Genomic DNA, 22,655 nt, shown 5'->3' with positions numbered 1-22,655 from the left:
CAACTTTAGTGATTGAGGAATACTACAAAAAAAGCCTGTAAATGATTTGACGTGTTTGACAAAAACAGCAAGGAATGTGTAGCCGTGCAAAGTGTGGCTGTCTTGAGCAAATGAAGTGTGAAATAAACTTGTGTAACTTTCCACAGAGTGATTTGTAACAGCGAAGTAGAATTAGCTTTATAAAACACTATCTTGATGACCATCAGAAACACAATTATGTATATTGTCTGTTAATTAGGAATGAAGTAAAACTAGCATGTGCAAATTACACTAAAGTAGCCTTTGGTAATGTAACATTGTGTCAAAAGTATCAATTTCAACAGCAGGAATATGAACCAGAAGAAAATAGGATGAAATATTAACAATAATAAAAAAAATCCACAGTCATTTCTGAGCACCATTTGTACAAATCTGTTTTTTTGTTTTCAGTTCAAATTTAATCTGGAGTGTGAAATATAAGGCTTAAAATCATATACTGGCAGATTCAAGCACCAAACTGTCAAGGCCAATTCTTTCATTAGCATTTCCTCACTTGGTCTTTGGGAGGGTGACAAAAATGTCTAAATTATTAAAGCTCAAACTGTGGAGTGAATAATCCAAAAGTCCTCAGGAATGCAAGGTTGCACTATAAATGTCCCCTGATAAAAGCAGACCTTGCCTGTGTCTAGTCCATGGCGATTGAGAGCAGAGCCATGACGCCTATCCCAGAAAACAACAGCAGAACCTGCAGAAGAGAGTTCCTGTGGGAGCAGGCAAACCGTCATGGGCAGTCAGTCGATTTAACATGTGAACAATTGCATTGTATTGTAAAAGTACTGCTTTTTTATGCAAGTTTAAAGGGGTTAGTTCACCCAAAAATAAAAATGCTGTTAATATTTACTTAGTTTCTTTCTTCTGTTGAACACAAAGGATAATATTTTTTGAGAATGCTGGAATGTGGTAGGTTCTACCTACTATAGATGTCAATGACTACTGAGGTCCGTTCTTCATACCTCGCTTAAATGATCCAAGATGATTTGACAGATGCTGGATCTTTTAATCTTGATAACTGATCTCTGGCTAATTTGGTTTTTCAAACAAGTTCACGAATCAGATTAAAAAGTCTAGATTAACTGATCTGAGACCGCTGCATGTGTTGTGAAGGACAGATCGATCAATCCTCAATCTATCAATACTTGAAATCATGATCAGCAATGAAACAATTGGTTGATGGCAAAGCAGCATAATGACATCATCTGATTAATATTCAATTATCCATGTGAGCAAAATGACAAATTACGTAGTGAACGGTTTGTTAAATATGATGTGCAAGAACTTTGTTATGGGCTGCAGACTTTACACTTTACTTTTACATTTAGTGTGGATTTTCTTTATTATAGTAGCCAAGACCTATTCAAGTTTCTTGATCGGTTTAAGGAATAACAGGCTGTTTAAATTAATTTTGCATCAAAAAAGTATTTTGATATTGGTAAAGGTGTCTGACACTTTTGCGAAGCATCAAATCACTGTCATATTAGCTGTCAAAACATGCTACATGACTGCATAAATAGCATCCAAATGTTATGTGCATGTATATTATTATACACAAATTAAATAGTATGTGTTTGCATCCAAAAAGTCCATATAAATAAATGTTCTCTTTGAACCCCTTGGGGAGAACCACTATGACTGTGACAGTTTTTTTTTTTTTTCATTTAATTTTGGGGAGCAGATTGCTTAAGTTTTAATTTATAATTTTTTAAAAACAAATTCCCAAGTGTATAACTACTACTGTAAGAAAATTTCAGACTTTGGTACACTTTCATTATTACCTTTGCTTGAAATGACCCAATCTAATCCTGAGCAGGTTTGAGCCACCAGACCTGTTGCTATGACAACAGCTCTCAAATGAGTTTTGAAGAACTAAACGATCCTGGATCATGTCAAATCATCAATAACCAAATCCAGCTAATGGAGTAATCCACGCATGAAGAATGGACCCCTAGTCTCTAACCTCCTACGAAATATATTCTTTTGTGTTCAACAGAAGAAAGAAACTCAAGCTTGTGTTTGATTGACTTGAAAGTCAGTACATTTTTTTGCATCCAGCAAACTTTTTTACCTTGGGTTGGTCTCCTCTAGAAGATCAGGAACCACATTGACCAAGGCAATGTAGAGAAAGCCACCTGAGGTGAAGGGCAGGATCCAGGTAGTGGCGTTCTCTGTGAAGACACACGAGCGAAACAAACACTGAAGTATGTATTTTACAAAAGGCTTATATAAGTAGAACACGCTGACCCTGAAAAAATGTTCAAAAATCTGGGGCTGGTCATATTTTTAAGGTTTGAAGTCTGTTATACATACCAATCCTTCATTTATTAGTAACAAAAATACAGTGATATTGTAAAACATTATTCATTTTAGAAAATTTTTTTCTCAACATAATTAAGCATAATTTACTCGTAATATGGGAAATTTGTGATTTTTGATAGAAAAAAAAATTAAAAATCAAAAATCCATTGGATAGAAATATTAATGCTGCACTAATTGCTTACAGTTTTAAAATGCAAATAAGATTTTATTGAATAAAAATAAATAAATTACAGGTTAAACGTACCCATACATAAATTCCTTAATTACATAAATATGTGATCAAACAAGTGAACTAACCATGCAAGCTTTATTTACATGATCAAAAATGTTGTTTTAGCTGTTCTGAGATGCCGGAGCCAAAGTCTGTCATCAAAATCACTTTGTTTAAATGACATCCTAGAACAATCTCAAAAGTTGTCCAATATCAAAAGGGACAGCTTACCCAAAATCAAAAATGTTCTCTCTATTTACTCTCTGGTGGTTCCAAAACTATGGAACAAAAGATTTTGATATATATATATATATATATATATATATATATATATATATATATATATATATATATATATATATATATATATATATATAAAAAACTATGGATGTCAATGGCTACCAGTTTCCAACATTTCAAAACATCTGTATTTAGGATAAGGAATAAAACTCAAACATGTTTGGAACAAGTGGAAGTTGAATAAATGATGACAATCATTGACAATTCAGTTTTAGATGAACCCTTACTGCAAGTATGCAATTTCAAATGAAAGATAAAACTTCATATCACAATTTCTACTACTCTTAGACAAAATTAATTACTATTATATTATTTACAATTTATTATTATTATAATATTTTACTATTTATTATTGTATTGTTTTACTTGTTCTGCAGGCAAAAAAAGAGACGAGAGTGGTTTTCCCTTTACAGCTAGTTTTTGAAAGAACATTTACACCAGTTTTCTAGGAAGTTATAATAGTTTACTCAGGAATGCTTTAAACAACTGCATCTTTATATAACAGAAATGGCTAATGGTAATGAATGGCAAAATTCCAAAGTCACTTTTGGTCAATTTAATTCATCCTTGTTGATTAAAAGCAAAATTAAAATATACAAGTTAAATTATTAGCCCCAAGTTTTTGACCAGTAGTGTATATCTGACAGATGAAAATAGTCTGATGATTGTGGCGTCTCACCTGCCCCATGCTGTGATTGAGAGCAAAGAGCAAAGCAGGCCCCCAGGACTCCCCCTAATGCTGTGGAGAGCTGCATACGGGCAGCTTTCCACCGGTCAAAGCCTGCTCGCAGCAAAATGGCAAAATCTCCCACCTTACAGAAACACAAATGAGCACACAGTATCAGAACCTGGTAAACACTGCGTACAACAAAGTTTTATAAAAAACATTTCATGTGCAGTCATTCAAAACAATACTAACAAATTATTACTGATCCAAAAGAAATGCATTATATACACACAATCTAGCAATAATTACCTGACTTAAGATATTGAGATACATACCTCATGAGGAATCTCATGAAGCAGAATGGCAAACGTTGTTAAGAAGCCAACCTGTTGAAACAAGTTAAAAAAGAAAAAAGAAAGAAAAAAATAAAAGGTGAATTTCTCAGATTAAATACACACAAAAAAACCCATAGGGATTTTAAAGTATCTTGCTCACCATTTTAAAGGATAAACTAAACTAATCTACTAGAAAGTGAATCAACACATTACAAACTTTGATTTAAAGCAAAGTTCATACACTGTTTTAGCAGGTTTGACCAAATCAAATTTAAGACTGTAATAAAAATGTCTTGCTTATAAAAGACTAAACACTAAGATTTTTTTTTCTAATGACCCAGTTAGGTCAGCGAAAAATATATTTATTTCCCCATCAAAAAAAAAAAAAAAAAAAAAAAAAAAAAAAAAAAAAAACTAAGGCTGCATTTAAAACCGCCTACTACTCAGTAGGTACTGCATTTTAATGTAAATGCATTACTTGGCATTAGAAAAGTAGGTTCTATACAGTATGAATGTGATTCTTCTACGGAATTCTACCGCAAGGCATCACGGGATAACGCAATGTGTATGGGATGCGCACATTAGAATCTCACTGGAGGTAGTAGGTCATCCGGGTATTTCTCGCATACAGATTTTTGAATTCTATGAATTCAGACATACTACTCAGCTCGCATACTGATTTTAGCATACTGTATAGTATAGAAGTATGTGGTTCTGGATGCAGCCTCACTCATTTATTTCTTTGATATTTCAAATAGTGTCAAAACAAGCAAACACTAGTTAAACATACACTTTTCTTTAACAGGGGTTTTAAAAAACTAAGAAATGCAATTGTTTGCACATCTGTCCATGTTCACACTATATAACCCATAAATATATGGAAAACTTGCATGTCATTGAAATAAAAATAATTAAACCATATTGGATTAATGGAGTTATAAATAGCAACATAATAGTTTGTTAAACTTTTTATTTTTTATCAAAATGGATTGAGGAGTTTAACTTTACATGGACAATGGAAAATTCAGACCCGTTTAAAAGGATTCAAGATGTTTATGGCCTGCTGGTGTAATTTTCTGTACAGCATTAGTAATATAGTGCACAAATTACACTAACCATTATAGTTTCAAGAAACAAGTTGATAACTAACTGAACAGATGGGTTTTAAAAAAGTATGTAGTCTCCATTCATCTCTCCTCAGAGTTCACAACAGGTCTGTTTGGGTTTATCAATTAAAACCATTTCCATATGGAGATTATTACACTCAATTTTAGTGCTCTTTTTATCCAACCATGCACCGAAGTCATGTTATGTTTCCAAAACCAAATAATGTTTTGTTTAACCACATATGTTTAACTGATTATCAGCAGAAGCTATGGGGGAGGCAAGCGAAAACAGTAAAATGGCACAGTTCTCCATCAATACTCTCCCTTGTATTTCTGCTGCCAAATAAGTATGTCCAGGCCAGTGAGCAAATGTGTAAAAGTGTGTTTTTATGTGCAAGTATAGTGGTTTCTGTTGCACAAAGTCCATTTCCTCTGAAACTCCCTCCCCACGCATGCTGAGAGCCTTATGCTTCTCCACCTGGACCTCAACTCAAAGCCATATAAATACTGCTGCGCTATAAATACTACACACATCACATAAACATCTAAATCTCACTGTTCGTAAGACCTACACAGATCAAAAAAACAATGAGGAATTTTAGTGTAATATTTAAACACTTAACTTTTGTACATTCTTGTGAACATTTGTATCTTTTTCCTTCTATTTCTAAAGAGATATTATGGCAAATTTTGGGAAAAAGGTACATTATGAAAACTTTCAATATTTCACCTTTTCATAAATTAATGTAACACCAAAAAAAAAAATTCTCTCTAGACCTTCAAGGACATACTCATTGGCCACTTTATTAGGTACACCTGTCCATCTGCTCGTTAACGCAAATTTCTAATCAGCCAATCACAAGGCAGCAACTAAATGCATTTAGGCATGTAGACATGGTCAAGATGATCTACTGCAGTTCAAACAAAGCACCAGAATGGGTAAGAAAGGTGATTTAAGTTACTTTGAATGTGGCATGGTTGTTGGTGCCACACGGGCTGGACTGAGTATTTCAGAAACTGCTGATCTACTAGGATTTTCACACAACCATCTCTAGGGTTTACAGAGGATGGTCAGAAAAACAGAAAATATTCAGTGAGTGGCAGTTCTGCAGGCGCAAATGCCTTGTTGATGCCAGAGGTAAGAGGAGAATGGCCAGACTGGTTCGAACTGGCCAGATTGATTCGAACTGATAGAAAGGCAACAGTAACTCAAATAACCACACATTATAACCAAGATGTACAGAAGAACATCTCTGAAGGCACAACATGTCGAACCTTAAGGCAGATGGGCTACAGCAGCTGAAGACCACACCGAGTGCCACTCCTGTCAGCTAAGAACAGGAAACTGAGGCTGCAATTCGCACATGTTCAACAAAAAACGTTGCCTGGTCTGATTTCTGCTGCGACATTCAGATCATAGGGTCAGAAATTGGCGTTGGCGTCAACAACATGAAAGCATGGGTCACCTTTGGGGGCTGAGGTGGAACGGAAGAATCACATCATCGATGTGCAGCCAACAAATCTGCAGCAACTGCGTGATGCTTTCATGTCAATATGGACCATAATCTCTGAGAAATATTTCTCGTATCTAAACCACGAAGGATTAAGGCAATCCTGAAAGCAAAAGGTGGTCCAGTTCTGTACTAGGAAGGTGTACCTAATAAAGTTGCCAGTGAGTGTGAATGTACCATTAATAAAATCCTTGAAATTCAGCATGTGTAATAAATAAACAATTTTTTCCTGTTTTCATAAGATTGTTTTTTTTTTAAATGTACGAAAGCATATTAAAGATTATGTAAACAAACTATAAAAGCTAAAATGAATAAAATGAAGGTAACTGACACCAGGTCTGATGCTATTAGGAGTTCTATATCCATCAAAGTGCAAAAAAACCTGTTTTTGTATGTGTAACCTTTTTTTAAATGTACCTACAGGGATTAAAAGGGGCCAAATCATACTTTATTTATAAACTGACTCTTTATATAGCATCAATATGAGTCATCATGAGACATCCAGCAGTTTACAGAATTGTTCCATTTAAGCCAAAACATGAACAAGCCTTACATCTACAGTCATTATCATATAGATTTTCTGTTGGCTCTTACCTTTCGACTTACTAAGAAGCTTCCTGCCACTGCTAGCCCATGAGTGAAGTTATCAATGCAGTTAGCAAGAAGGTTTAGATAACCGCTGGTCTGAAAAAATAAAGAAATGCTGTATATACACTTTATGTAAGAGACCAGGCAATGATATCACGCTGCTCACAAATGATGCATACAAAACTACAAAGAAAATAGTGCTAGGTATTGACTCCGATATCTCAAATTGATTATCCACAAGCTCTCGTTTCATTGAGTGCTTATTTAGTAAAGCGATTGATAAAAAAAAAAGAACTAAAGAAATAAACTAATGAAAATAAATTAAGCAAACCTGCATATCAAACTTAGTCAAAACAATCAAGCCCAAAGCCAGCTATATACTTCATATTCAAATTTCTAGTAGTTGGACTATGTAATATGGAGAATGATACATTCACTGCTGTTGAGAATCAATATAGAATCAACAGTATTTTTAAAACACCTTTAATAAAAAATTAGGTTTTAATCAAGGAAACGGTGTCAGATTTGAATGTACTTGTCTCCAATGGATTAATAAAGCATGATTTATGCGTTTGTGTGTTACCTTTATTTTCTCTGGCGGTGTGTAAGGGCTGATGTCAGTCTTTGGCTTGGAGTCGGAGTTGTTGTTTGAGCAGATGCCATTCGTTTGCGGGGACACAGAGAACTGGCTGCTCAGATCAGATGAAGAGGACTAGTATGAAAAAGAGAGAGAAAACATCACAATAAGCCAATCTAACAAAATAGAATCCATTTTACCTCATACAAAAGCAAACAAATCAGTGATATTCTGATTAACCTGGAAATCCCCAAAAGTAACCTAATACTTTATTAAATCACACACAATAGCCAAAATTGTCATTAAAATTTAAAACTTTTCCTAATTAATATTCATTACAATCTCCAAAACTATAATAAATTATTGTTAAGAAATTAGAACATCCTTAAGAAATCATATTAGAAGGATTTCTCATGGATCATGTGACACTTAAAACTCTAGTAATGACATTGAAATTTAGAGCATTTTGATTAAAAGAAAAAAAAACAACTTCAAATAGCACTGTGCACTTTTATATTTATATATATATATATACACACACATATACATACATATATATATACACATATACATATATATATATATATATATATATATATATATATATATATATATATATATAGAGAGAGAGAGAGAGAGAGAGAGAGAGAGAGAGAGAGAGAGAGAGAGAGAATAAAATACAAACTAAACAAAACAAAATATTCCATTTCAAATTTAACACACTACACCAGAGATGCCCAAAGTAGGGCTTGCAGGCCAAAGTTGGCCTTTAGTATTCTTTGATTTGGCCCACCCTTCCATCTGAAAAGAGAGGGAGAATGACGGACAGGGTTGGTGCGAATCCTTTGACAGAGTTTGTCAATTTGAATTTAACGTAACCTTTTGTTTCTTTGTTTTATTGCTGAGCTAGTACAAACTGAAATTAAATGATCCAATTAAATGTTGTTAGTGAATCAGACTTTAAAATTTAAGATTTCTGAGAGCAAATCAAGGTAAACGCAGGAGCAGTTATAAATGGGATTATGTTTTACTGTTAAAAATTCATTATTAAATGTTACAAATGACACTGTATTAGTTAATATGATTTAAAGCAGCATTTTCTAGTTATTTTTAAATATTGCAGAATAAGGAAATTACCCATGGCAAATTTAATATGGTGTGTGTATGTGCATATATATATATATATATATATATATATATATATATATATATTAGTAATATATATATATTTTTTATCCCACAGCCCTCAATCAAGTTTGCTCTTTGGCCCCCCTGTACAACACAAATGTTAAAGAAAAGCATTGTGGTGCTGCTCATTTGTCTGCTTCATCATCATCAATGCATAGCTATAAAAACAAAATTTTCAAAAATGTGTAAATATCTGTCTTTGGTTTTAAAACACATCACAGACACTGTGCAGAGATATTAAGCTGTAAATATCCAGAAAAAAAAAAAAAAATTCTAGCAAAACGAAAGCCAGACCAATAACACTCAACTGAGCTCCATCCCTCCATTAGCCAAAAAAATCTAAGCAATTCATGTCATTGAAACGGAATATATTTGTGCTTTTGAACTCAAATCCTTTCCATGTTTTTTTTTTTAGACTGGACACAGCAGAGCATGAAAAAGGACACATTCTCTCCAGTAATAAGAAAAGCAGACACCTCCTCGCGGCTCTAGCCTATGGTCTGTAAGGCCTGTGAGCTGTGGTTTGTGTGCAGCGTGGTTGACTTCTGTGGCCCGTTTGTCTGCTGATGGAATGCTGGTGGCAGCTGCTTCCTGCTACACACTATTTATAGCTACCTAAACAGAGCACAGGCTATCAATCAAACTCCCAGGTCTACCGTAAGCAAAGCAAAAGACTCACAAACAGACTCTCGAGTCATAAAAGTCAAATTAAAAATATAGAATTAGAAGGACAGGAAGAGGCAGGATGAAAACACCACATTCCAAGACACCAAAAAAAAGTGACAGATGATCCATGCAAGAAGAGCTTCAGTGGCACAGCCTATTCTGTACCGACAAAAAAAAAAAAAAAATTCACATAAAAGAATCTAGCAGAGAATAAGAAAAAAATAAAACAAAACACAGAAGTTGAAAAAAATGGACACCTTAAGAACGATGTTTATTTGTCAGTGGGTGTTTATGGGTTGTTGACACAAAGCATGCACTGTCATGTCTACTCTGGCAAAATAGACAAAATGCATTTGGTCCTGCTGAGGAAGCATCTAAGAGAAAACGTACGAAGACCTTAAGCTTCATATCCCTCAGGCTTAAGCCTAGAAAGTGAAACAAGGCATGTGTGTGTTTATACATACTGTATATGTGTGTGTGTGTGTGCGTTTAACTGAAACTGATGCAATACGCTGAAACTAGCCCAAAATAAAGGGGATTGGGGGGTTCTTCTGGAATACCAGGAATGGTGCCTTGGGGTATTTGAATGGGACAGGAATTGTTATGTTTTGACAGTGATTTATGATTCGTGACTCTGCAACATCCCTCTTGCATCAATTATTCAGTCAGGACTCTTCCCTCACTGTGTGTGCTCACCCAAACATCTTAATCTTTAAAATCAACAAGATTAAGCAAGAATTATTAAAACTGGTAAAAATCTTAAATGAATGAGCAATAAGAAACTGAAATTAAAGACTTTCACACTTGGCACACATGTCTGGTAAGAACACAAGTTGAACTGATCCTCCCCTCCACCTGCTGGCCTGTGGTGATGTGGTGGTTTTTGCTTCTGAACCACAGTGTTTACACCAGAATGCCACCGATTCACCATTGTTGCAAGGTAATATACAATAATCTAACAAAAACAGAGTATGTGTCTTTTTGTCAGAAATATAGTGTAAATTAATGTACATTTCTGCAAGCTCACATGTAATAAGCATTATTGTTCTTGCAGCAGATTAGTTACTATAGTCAATTCAGTTTACTCCCCTAAAAACAAAAAAGGTTTTACACCAGGTTGTACTTTGTACTGGACTTTTAGCTCTCGTTTCGAAACAATGCAACAGAATTGAGCCAGGAGACTGTCACAAGACAAAGAACAGAGGTCACAAAGTTCAGTTTAGGCCTACTCAATTTTGACCAAATGTAATTACTGTATTTGCCTTTGTAGGGCAGAATACACATAAATAAACAGTTTAACCAATTCATAAACAGCAGCTAAGTTCTATGATTTAGCAAAACTGTGCTCACAACTGAAATTAGCACAAAGCATGTTTTAATGTTAACTTTTAGCATAAAAAAATTAAAAAAAAGGAAAAAAGGAAAAAAAGCTTGCAAATCTATTCAAACAGATTGCCAGTTTTAAACAAAACCTGATTCGTGTGATTGTGATAGCCCCCTCAGGTTTGGCCAAACATTCAAAGCCCACTGAGCTTTCCCCAGAAACACAACATCAAAGACCAAACCACTACGCTTACAAATATTTACATCACTTTAGGGCATTATGTCCACAAAAAAGTTAGGTCAATGCTCTGTGAAACCATAAGAGCTCTGAAGAAAACAATTTAATAAGCTTATGTCAAATGCAAGTAAACAGGAAAGCTGTTCTCATAGCATCTGCTTGTTAGAGTGTTCACACTGCTGTATGAAATTATGGTGAAATCTATGGACTTTAAGGCTAATGAGCAAACCTAAACATTCATTGGTATTGTTGCTACTTATTTGCTTTCAACATCCAAATATTAGGGAGCAGAAGAAATTCGGACCCACTTCATAATAATCATTTACAACGTCTTGATGGGCTGTAGACCATTGTCATTCAATTTCTTTAGTGCCTCAACAAATCCTATAATGTCGATGAAAGATTATGCACCATCAAAGGCAGAGGAAGATGCTAACCATCGAACAAAAAGTTGGATTCTGGACATGCTAAAGGAAGGTAGAAGTTACGTGATGTTTGAACAAGAGAGATGTAAAAATGTTAATGTCTATCAGAGGAAAAAAAGTGTATAAAGAATGTAGTGAGGGGTTTTACAGCTCTAAAACATGTATAGTAATTGTAAAAGATAAAGCAGACTACTTCGCAGATTTTACTTATTGCAAAATCTTTTTCGAACATAATTCCCACAATTAACAAGGGACCAATACTGGATTTACAATTAACCTCTGTAATTACACTGTTGTTGACTATCCTTTAAACTACTTTTAAATACATCTCCACCCTGGTCCTTAATCACACCCGTTTCCCTAGCAAGCACTAGACAGACTAAAAAGTAGTTAACTTTGCATTTACTAACTGGCATTTTGTCAGTCATTGTGAAAAACAGATCAGACAGTTACTATCTAACACACTACTAATAATTGTGAATAATTCCCATTCAGAAACAGTCAAAATGTAATAATTACAAAACACTGAAGTCTATGTAATGATTGAATAGAATAATTCATCAAACAAAAATTAAATAAATTGAGAGAATTTCACAAAATTAAATTCTTTTGTAAAACTCACTTGATTTAATATACACCAACACTGAATTCTATCTGTACCACATAAGAGTTAAAGATATCCAATATAATATTAAAAATCTTTTTTTGATCATTATACATGTGATGGATCATGTCAAAATGTAAAAACATACAAGCGGCTGATTTGCCAGAGAAGCAACCATCAAACTCACTTCACTGCAAAAGTTGAAATCGTGCAAGTCTTTTACTTGCACTTTAGTAAACTTCACTTATTTCTAACAATTTAATTATAATTAAATTTTAAAGTCATTTTCTCAATTTTAAGTAAATTTTAATGTTTTTGTTATTCTGGGTAAAAAGAAGAGAAAAAGGGAAAAAAGAAAAAACCAATAAAAAAAACTACTTAGAAACAACAAATGTCTTCAAATGATATGCTGCTGAATGCATGGTGTCCTTTGGTGTGTTAATGAATCTTTTTTAATATATATATTATTGATACAAGAATAATACCAAACACTGCATTGAAGAAAACATACAATAACAAAAAAAAGAAGAAGAAAAAAAACAAAACAACTAAAATTTTACATAGCCTCAATCATAAAGAAAATAAAATCAAAAAAACTTTAAGAAACGTATTATTCTTATTATTAATAAGCTTAAGAGATTATTGATTAAAATTTCAGCAAGTATTAAATCCAGGTATTGACTTTATGGAACTTATTTGTGTATGAAAAGAATGTAACAAAAAAATTAACAAGAAGATTGAGAGCATGATCATTGCCTGAGAAATACAGAAATATCTTTTATAGACAAATTTAAATCATATTTAAATAGGGACAATTGTTAATAAATATCCAAGTTGGGGAAAAAAATGGTTCCCATGCCAGACTTCTGTTTGTTTCTTCTGCTTTTAACACCATTCAACCTCACATTTTAATTAAGAGATTGCTGGAACAGTTTGACCTTTGTAATAACTTGGTGGGCTGGATCCTTAATTTTTTAACTAATCGAACACAAATTGTTAGAGTGAATGGATGTCTATCTGATAAAGTTTGCTCCTCAACCAGGTCCTCACAAGGATGTGTTCTTTCACCTTTGTTATACATCCTTTACACAAACATGTGCCAGAGCAGGTGGGAAAATAGAACGATTATCAAGTATGCAGATGACACTGTCATTGTCAGTCAACTCCATGATAATGAAACAGGTCATGGTCCAGTACTCACTGACTTTGTCAGATGGTGTGAGGAGTCATATCTTCAGTTAAATGCTTTAAAGACAAAAGATATGATCATTGATTTTAGGAAGGCTGCTCACACACAGGGGTGCACTTTCATTAAAAATCCGACTGTGGAAAGTGTGCAACCAGAAAAATACCTTGGCACAATTATTGACTCTAAACTTTCCTTTGATGAGAATTGTGCAGCAGTGTGTAAAAAGGGGCACCAGCGACTATTTTGCTTGAGAAAAGTTAAATTATTTCCATATTGATAAACACATGATGACTACTTTATCATGCTTTTCTTGAATCTGTTTTATCCTTTGCTTTGGTGTCATGGTTTAGGAATCTTTCTGTCAAGAATAAAAACTTACAAAATCAAATAGTTAAGTGGTCCAGTAAGCTGACCGGGGTGTCACTAGCCAATCTAGAGGCTGTGTACACTAGGCAGCTAAAGAGAATCACAAATTCAATTTTAAGTGACACTGCTCATCCCCTACACTCAGAGTTTCAGCTTCTTCCTTCCGGTCGCAGGTTTCTAGTATTAAGCTGTAGAACGAAATGATACAAAAATAGTTTTATACCAGCAGCCATTAGACATTTAAATAAGGCATAGACTAAAGCAGAGATGTTTCGGTGACTTGTATATTTTAGATCATTTTAAACATTTACTTGGGGGAGGGGGTGGACACAAAGCGATTATTTATTTATTCTTTATGTTTACGTTTTTATGTCTTAATGTGCATTTGTTGCTGTTACTTTTTGTGGCACTGTTGTGAGATGAGGACTCTTGACTGCAAACCAAATCTACCTTCGGGTATAAATAAAGTAACCTACCTACCTACCTACCAAGTCTGCAGAATCATAACTCATATCATAAACATTGATCTTTGGCTCCCCTATGAGGTTCAGAAATGTAATGATCTACTTTTGTGGAAAGTGTTGGAAAATATCAAAGAAATTAAGCCAATATTTAAATCATGGAATAGACTTATAGGTTAAGTAGATGAACGGTTAAACACAAGGAAATGGGCAATTGCAAAAAAAGGTATGTAGCTTACTGTAGTTCTTTGGAAGGAGGTTTTGGTTTCTGGATCACCGACTTCATCAGGAAACATCTTCTCCAAGGTCAGAAAAGACATCAGACCTCCTATCACCCACAAACCTTGCGTACAATAATGTCTGTGGGAGCCACCTGCCCAGCATAAGCAAACAAGAAGAGAATACAGCATTTTGCTTAGAATATGAATAAATAAACAACTAGTCACTGACTAGAAGTGTTACTGTTGACTAAAACAGTTGATGTTAATCTAGTCAAAATATTAAGAAATATTAGAAGTAAAATCTAAACCAAAATCTGAAATGTTGGCTTGAAAATTGTTCAATTTAAGATACAATTCTAATCATAACAAAACAAACTGAAGCAAACAAAGAAATCCTCACATGAACAAGCTTTTGTTTTTTCTATTAGTGATCTGTTTTATGACATCTTTACAACTACTGGGGTCACAGAAAGGATAATACAAAAAACAAACCAAAAGAAGACAGAAACACAGCTAATACTGAGAATGAAAAGGAGCATGCAGGTGATGAATAATGCATGCCAACGTTATTTAAATATAACGTGAGAATTCTCACCAGGACTGGAAGTGTAAGCCCAGGCCTCCGGAAGGAGGTGAAGAAACACGTCTCCTAGAAGGCCACCAATGGCAAAACTCAGCAGCTTCTTCAGCTTCTGACACCCAGCTGCAAACAGTGCAAGAACATCAGTGCAAAGACATAAACATGAGCAGAATTTGAAACACTTCAAACATCTTGCTGAATTTGAGGCTTGCTTTACAACTCCTTAAAACAAAAAACAGTTGAGTTTCACCTTTTTTTGGATCAATTTAGCCAATCTCTGGGTCTGGTGGGAGCACTTTTAGCTTAGCATAGATCATTCAATCGGATTAGACTATAAGCAACTTGCTCAAAAATACAGAAGCAAAAATATTATGTATGACCTGAAAATCAGCTAAATTTCATCAATAACCATAGTAACACCCTGTGTGCACATGGAGTGCATGAAAATGAGTATAGTTTCTAGCCATGTCAGCTTAAAAAATAGCAACTTATTGGTCTTAGTACACGATGTGACTACAAAAAAATTTAAGCATTAAATAGGGAACTTATCAAAACACTTTAAAAGGGCACCTATTTTACTCCTTTTACAAGACGTAAAATAAGAGTTTGGTATGTATAGAATTATATTATGTATTGCAGAATTTTCCCATTTCGGTGTCTGAGGACAATGCAGCTGTTTTTGTAGCCTGTAGCTTTAAATACAAATGAGCTGCTTCTCCCCGCCCACCATCTGACGCGAGTGTCTACTTCCGAAATAAGGTCACTAGTCAAAAATACCATGCAAGTTTATTTAATGTATTTGTGGTGCAGTCTATTCAAGCCTTTCTGAAATGAGGAGTCTTACATAAATGCCGTTTGCAGTGCACACACACTAAAGGCAGATTTATACTTCTTTGTCAAGCGCACGCATATGCTACGGCGCAGTTTATGCGTAAAGGCATCACTGACATGCACTATTCAAAAAAAAAAAATGTAACTACATGTCTCAACAAAGCATAGCGCAAGCTCTGTGATTGGTTGGCTTGGTAGCACTGACAAGTGTGGGTGGGGGTGAGAGCCAGTGAAGTGTTGTTTTGCGTTTACCTTATGATTAAAGTTGTGGCATGTTCGTCGATTCCAGCCTCAAAATGAGCAAGTTTGAGCTACTTGTACGTTAAACTACCGTTCAAAAAAAACAAAGCACCAGAGAAGAAACTCGACACAGAGGAACAAACACCTACTGCCAGCTAGAGTTTCGGAAGTGTTATTGCAGAGCAACAGAAACAGCGCACAGAAATATAAATGCTCGGCTACGCGCACTGCATGTGGCAGGGGTCATGCTGATCACTTGATGCAGAAGTACAAACCAGGCTTAACACATATGCGCATTTACGGACACCATGTGGCCGTGGTAATTCTAGTGGTTAAGACTTTAATTTATTACAACATGCAGTTTTAAAAACATTTTTAACTAATTAAATGAATTATTAAGGAGCAGTTCATCAAAGTTGTAACAAGTGTTTTAAAACACCCTTTTTTCTGCAAGAAATGTTCTGTGGACGTGTGTATACATGTCACTTAAAGACATGGCACCTGTCAATAAATTCAGCAGGTGGGGAAAACCACACTCTTACTTCACGTTGCAGTGGGGATTGGGATTTGGATCCTATTTTAACATCATTAAATTTATTTATTTATTTTTTTTTTTAAAGAGACTTGGAGTGTGTTTCCATCAGTGGATACACAATACCTACACACAGTTCTGTCCAAACAGCTTGCAAAAGTTGATTTTGGATCATAGGTGCTCTTTAATCATGTTTGAGTGAGATGCTAATTGTCTAATCTGATGATATTAAGCTAAAACAGCTCCAGTCAAACCCAAAGATCAGCTCAATGGATTAAAAAAAATAGTAAAACTCAACTGTTTAATTCTAGGAGAGTTAAGTATTGCTTCAAGAAGTTGCATAGCTCTTTCACATAAAGCAGCTGGAGAAAAAGTTGCACAACAACAGTCGCACATATCTTTAATGATCATTTTGAGTTTCATTCAGCTTAAGTTTTAAAGCTGCACAGCTCTATTATGCTAGTTTCTCAGCCACTAAGAGTTTGCAGCAATAGAACAAGCTTAAAATATCTAACACCATTATTCACAAGCTTTGAAAGTCATGTGGAGAGTCTGTGGTGGAGGACACACCTAAATTGCTTATAATTCCATATAACCCTCTAGTCTCCTGCCCACTGGTGTGGGTCAGAACGGACCTTCCCTTAAGCCCGTCTACTTCCTGACTGAGATCTACAGCCAGACTATTTCTGCATGACTGATATCATCACAGACAAAGCTTTCACTGAGCAGCACTGCCTCTGCAAAAGTCTTTAGAGAGCGATCGGTCAACCATAAATAAATGTTCCTGCACACTTTTTCGGGGTTTCCTATTATGGTTCTGCTGGATCCTCATGAAAGTCCAATACATCAAGAATTATTTGGACAAGTCATGACAGGTGTAGCTGAAGATGTGATTGCTCAACAGATTCTTTCATAGGTCAAGCATGCTTGCATTTTTTCCTCAGTGATTCTTGGATCTTCTGCAAGATTATATAATATGATGAATACAGTGGTTATAAAATGTGTATGTTTATTCATCATTCTGGTCAAACAAGTTTTATTGCATATCGAAGAGGAAAGTGCAGTCAACAAAAATGTAGCATTTTTCTCCTATCAAAAACAAAACTGTAAGTTAATCTAGCATTGTAATTAACTGTACAGCACCAACACAACTAAGACTTTTTCTGCAGAGCAAAGTGACCTGTATTTTAGGTCCTTACAGCTAGTCATGGAGTAAACTATAAACGAAATACTAGCTTAGGTTTAACATTGTTAGCTGCATAGCATTTCTGTAATCCTGCCAATGTGGTCAAAAAAAAAAATCAACTAATAGTCAATTAACTCAAAAGAACAAGTATTTCATATCATAGTTGTTCTTGTTTTAAGCATGAACTGACCTCAGCTTCTTGGTAAACAAGACTTAATTTCATTTTGTATCGCAAGTATTCAAGAATCTAGACTTAAGGATGTCAAAATATTTGAAAAGAAAAAAAAATCAAGGCAAATATTTTTAGGTGAATGCATTAGTAAGTTCTAGGAATTTTAGACTTTCTGCGCTGATTTAATACATTTTAATACATTTTATGAGGCTCTGGTGCTGAACGGCCTTTTCCTATGGATGCTGCTAATGCATAGTGGAAAATGTAGTACATTTATTATTTAGAATATATTTATATATTAAGTGTTGCAAGTTATTATAAAATAACAAATAAATACTTTTAAATGCCTTATTAGAGGCATTTTACTGTGGCTTAGGGATCATTTTAATGTGGTAAAACACACAAAAGATTTCGGAACAAATCAAAAGCAACGAAAAGAAAATTCCCATAGAGAAAGAGAAGCTTGAGGAAAAATGAGGAAGCATCTCATTCGCCATGCCTTACAGTAACCAGACTGTGTGAAACCCCACAATAATCTACAAGCTTGTTCTCTATTGCTTGTATTAATAACAAACACATGTCCGTTTGTCATTCTAGGCCTCATGCATGACCATAGCCTCTCAACAGTCACCTCATTATTTACTTTTCCTCATAAATTGACCTAAACAGGATCAGAAAAGTTAATAAAAGACAAAATAATAAATAATACAGTAAAAATAAAAAAATAAAAGAATGCCCATTAGAGCACTATCTGCACCAGCTCTGACTGTAACACAATGCTACTTCTACCTGACCTGGTTACTATTGTAACCTGATCTTAAATTAGCAGGTATAAAGAGCTGGATACAAACACAGGCTTTGAAAACAAACAATGTGACTTACCCTCAGTTTTCAAGGCGGTCCCAGCTTCAATGGGTATGACTAAAAGTGGAAAAATGCCACTGAGTCCAATGGCAATTGATCCCACAAGGGAGCAGAACCAAACATCTAGGTTGTCAATGGACATGAGCTCATCCAGGTATTGGAGGTCTACAAGGTCCTTGATGCTCCATGGTCCAGGTCCTGCAGGTGCAGTCTTTGCCTGGGCCACAGCTGTCTGAATCATCATCTTCCCTCCAAAGGATGATGCCAGCAGGGCAGCGCCAAGCAGCAGCACAGCAAATGCCCAAACGGGCCTCTCTGGTCCTGCGCTCATCAGCCCAGACCTCCGCAAAGCACTTGGAAGATACATGGATGCTGTAGAGCAGAAATAAGCCTTAAAACTAAATTTCATGAGGTGGAAAGATTAGCTGAGCTTTAGTTAGGTTCAGTTTATGTTAGTTCCTGGTGAAATAAAAACTATGTAACGTGAAGTCTGGAATATCAGTGATATCAAACTTCACAAGCACCAGATTTGGTGTTTGAGAACCTTGATATAAAATGTAACAATTTTAACTAAAGCAGAAACAGATGTTTTATCCTGTATACTGTTCTGTGTCGAAGTGTTTTATTTTATTTTTTTATTAATCAATAAAAGACTATTGCAATAAAAAATACATTTCTAATAAAAGGGTGCTCTATTCAAAAACAATATTTTATTAAATAAATTAGTTTAACAATTTATACAAAGCGAATTAAAGCTGCTATTTTTAGTATTAAAATATTAATAGTTTATATTTATTATTATAAATGTCTTGTGACACTGACAGTTGGAGTAATGGCTGCCAGATTTCAGCTTTGCCATTACAGAAGTAAATTTATTTTCCCAAAAAAAAAAAAAAAAAAAAAAAGAGAACATTGCAGCCATGTGACTAATTGGCTACCTCCATTATGCTTGCCTTGTTTATTGTTAGTCACTAGGAAACCAATACTACAGTCAACCACTCCAACAACTTTATGGAGATGTATCTAATTCATATTTAGATTTTTTTCTTTGTTGCAAACTTTGAAAAGATTCATTTTATGTTAGAATGGACATATGGCTGTTTTCACAACATTCTTCAGAAGAACTTGTGTTCAACAGAAGACATAAATTGATAAAAGTTGATGGAGTAATTACTTGACTGAATAAACCTGAGGGATTTCAGAACTATCCCTTTATTAACACTCACAAACAAAAATATCTAAAAATACAGAAAAATTATGTGGAGCGAACCTAAAAACCATCTTCAATCAAAGGCACCTAATTTTTTTTACAGAGCTTTTTGCAGAGATCTCATGACAAAATAGCCCTGGCTTGGCCTACAAATTGACAGGTTTAGATATGGTGACTAAGTGCTTCCACCTCAACCCACAAACAACACAAAAAAGTAGATAAAACAGACCACGTGAGTCCCACAACCTAGTACAAAAAAAAAACACCTTTTAGGTATAGTAATTCACCCTACATTAGACCTAAACCATGGGTTAATAATGAACATGGAAATGATAGTAAAGCATGATAGAAGGCAATGCATTAGAGGCAGACCTAACCATTTTTAAAAGATAAATCATCCAGTAACCAAGAAGTTAGTTCAGTCCTCTTCTGATGTTTGTACAATGGCTATTTAATCTGCACTTGCTGCACGTGTAACAATCATGTAAAAAAAAACATACATACAAACAATACGGTTTAGTTCAACCGTACTGATTTCCAGTAATAGTGCCCGTTATGTCTGGACTAAAATGCTGCACAATCAGTAACATTAGAGAGGAGCAGCTGCACGTTGCTGCGGTGGACGTGCACGTAGGAGAGTTGAGGGAGCGTCGAGATTCCCGACAAATTCCAGCCCGCTGGGCTTTAAAACACTTCGTTTCGCTTCGCCTCAGGGTTTCGATTCGTTTAACTAAATCAAGACGGACAGGAGGCCCGAATTCACAAACGATAACGTTAGTATTTTATGTTATGTACAGTGCAAGGATTGGATATCCAGCAAATTTTCACAAAACACAAAGTTCCAGCAATAATAGTGATTCCGATAAAAACAACACGCGCACAAACTAGCTCAATACAAAGTTGCGTCCCTTGACAAACAATCACCGCCAAGTAGATGTACAAAGCTGTATAATCTCATGTGTTTGTCTTACCCTGCTGTAATTCCTGCAGTTTTCTCTCCGGCTAGACCCTGCCATCCAGGCGCTGCTACTGCTGCTGTTGAGCTGGAGCTCTGTCTGCAGCACAGGCTGATTTCACTCCTCGAAGATTTTCCAGTCAGCCACGTCTCACCGACCGGAAGTGCTTTTCCAGAGCGAACTGAGCGCGCGCGACCGGAGGAGGAGGAGAGTCAGCGCCAAGCAAGTGGAGAACGTGCTAGAAGAGGATGATAGCTGAACCCGTATTAACGACAAAAAGTTAAAAACCCATTACAAAATGTCTCTGTCGGTCTGTCTCCTAAATATATTATCGATTTTCGAAAGTAAACCGTAAAACTAGCCCTAATGCTTTTTTAATTTGTCAACTTTAAGAGAGTGCATTGCCAAATTTGATCACGCCAATCTCACAATTCAAGAAGTCTCTCCAGATTTCTAAAACTGTGATTAAAACTTCGTTTCAAGAGCTGCCAAAGTCATTAAGGTAATTATAATAATAACAACTGAAATAATGAAAGAAAATAAGCAAATGAAAGTATGAAATAATGAAAGTTATTTTTAGTATTAACAATAATAATGGCTGCCAAACGCCATCAGCTTTCTTACATTACAGAAGTCAATTGCTTTTCAAAATATAATCAACAGCCCATATTTTAACCTGTAAGGCACAAACGAAAAATAAGACATTTTAAAGAATGCCATCATCATTTTCCTGCTTGGAATGATCTACTTCTTAAAAGCAGAAATATGAAGGTAGGAACAACTTGAAGTTAAAAGAGATCATAAAAACTTTAATTTGCGATCCTGAGGTCAGAGTGGTCAATAAAAGAGCAGTGTTGTGTCGTCATCAGAGCTTGTGCAGCCGCTTTGGGGAAACTACATGTGTTACTGGCTGATGATCATCCTGCATACAATGCTAAAAGTTCAGAATAAATTATTAATATAATGAAAATATCGATACTTTTTTGGAAAATATTGATACTAGGTTAGTAGCAGCATTGATTAGGTCTATAACATTAGTTGCATTATTACAGCATGTGTGATTATAGCAGGTACATTTGGTGTCCAAAGCCATCTTTTTTCTTTTAATTAAAAAGGTTATATTTGTTAGTATTTATAAAACACCTCACTTATTTGTATAAATCACAAGATTTTACATGCAATAACAATACTGCATTGTCTGTAAAAGTGTCTCACATGACTACACATCATGATTTCTTGATGTGCAAATTTGTCAGTGTTTTTCCAACATGTAACAATGTGCAACCAATATATTTTAATTTAGTTTTTTTTTTTTGGCGATATTTATTCTAATATAATTATAGCTCTATAAATGGTCATTTTTATAATTTGACCAGATTAAACTGTTTAAAAATAAGCTTTATCTGATACAAATATGGATTCATAAATGTTGCATCTATTCTGTAACCATATACCAATTGCCTCTTAATTGGTGGTATTATCTCCGACCACAACCATAAAAACAGATAATGATGTCACTTTCCCTCACAAGTTAAGATACATGGTGAAGCACTGAAAGGTGTGTGTGCTCTCTCTGAGAAAGTGCTTTATTTAAAAAAAAAAAAAAGTTATTTTGTACACTGTCAATACTGTCACCTTTACAATTTTAAAAGGAAAATAGAATTTCATTGATCCCACATTGGAGAATTCAAAGATATTTTAATCCTGATTTCATTAGTAGCATGTGAGCATTTATGCTAACTAGTGGACTTCTTTT

At 34.9% G+C, this 22,655-nt stretch overlaps 1 protein-coding gene across 1 annotated transcript; it reads right to left on the bottom strand.

The window, feature by feature from the left end:
* Positions 1-400: 400 nt before the first annotated feature.
* On the bottom strand, positions 401-21,069 carry slc39a13 (solute carrier family 39 member 13). The gene is made up of 10 exons (NM_001005306.3): positions 20,915-21,069; positions 18,752-19,105; positions 14,924-15,031; positions 14,347-14,480; positions 7,654-7,782; positions 7,077-7,166; positions 3,866-3,916; positions 3,543-3,675; positions 2,102-2,201; positions 401-740 (listed from the first exon to the last, which is right to left on the bottom strand). The coding sequence occupies exons 2-10, from the start codon at positions 19,098-19,100 to the stop codon at positions 665-667; spliced, it is 1,170 nt and encodes a 389-aa protein (NP_001005306.3). The 5' UTR covers positions 19,101-19,105; positions 20,915-21,069; the 3' UTR covers positions 401-664.
* Between the last annotated feature and the right edge of the window lie 1,586 nt (positions 21,070-22,655).

The sequence above is a fragment of the Danio rerio genome, chromosome 7, assembly GCF_049306965.1.
Source record: "Danio rerio strain Tuebingen ecotype United States chromosome 7, GRCz12tu, whole genome shotgun sequence".
Taxonomy (NCBI): Eukaryota; Metazoa; Chordata; class Actinopteri; order Cypriniformes; family Danionidae; genus Danio; species Danio rerio.
Note: the sequence above shows the minus strand (reverse complement) of the source record. Positions and strands in the feature narration are given on the sequence as shown.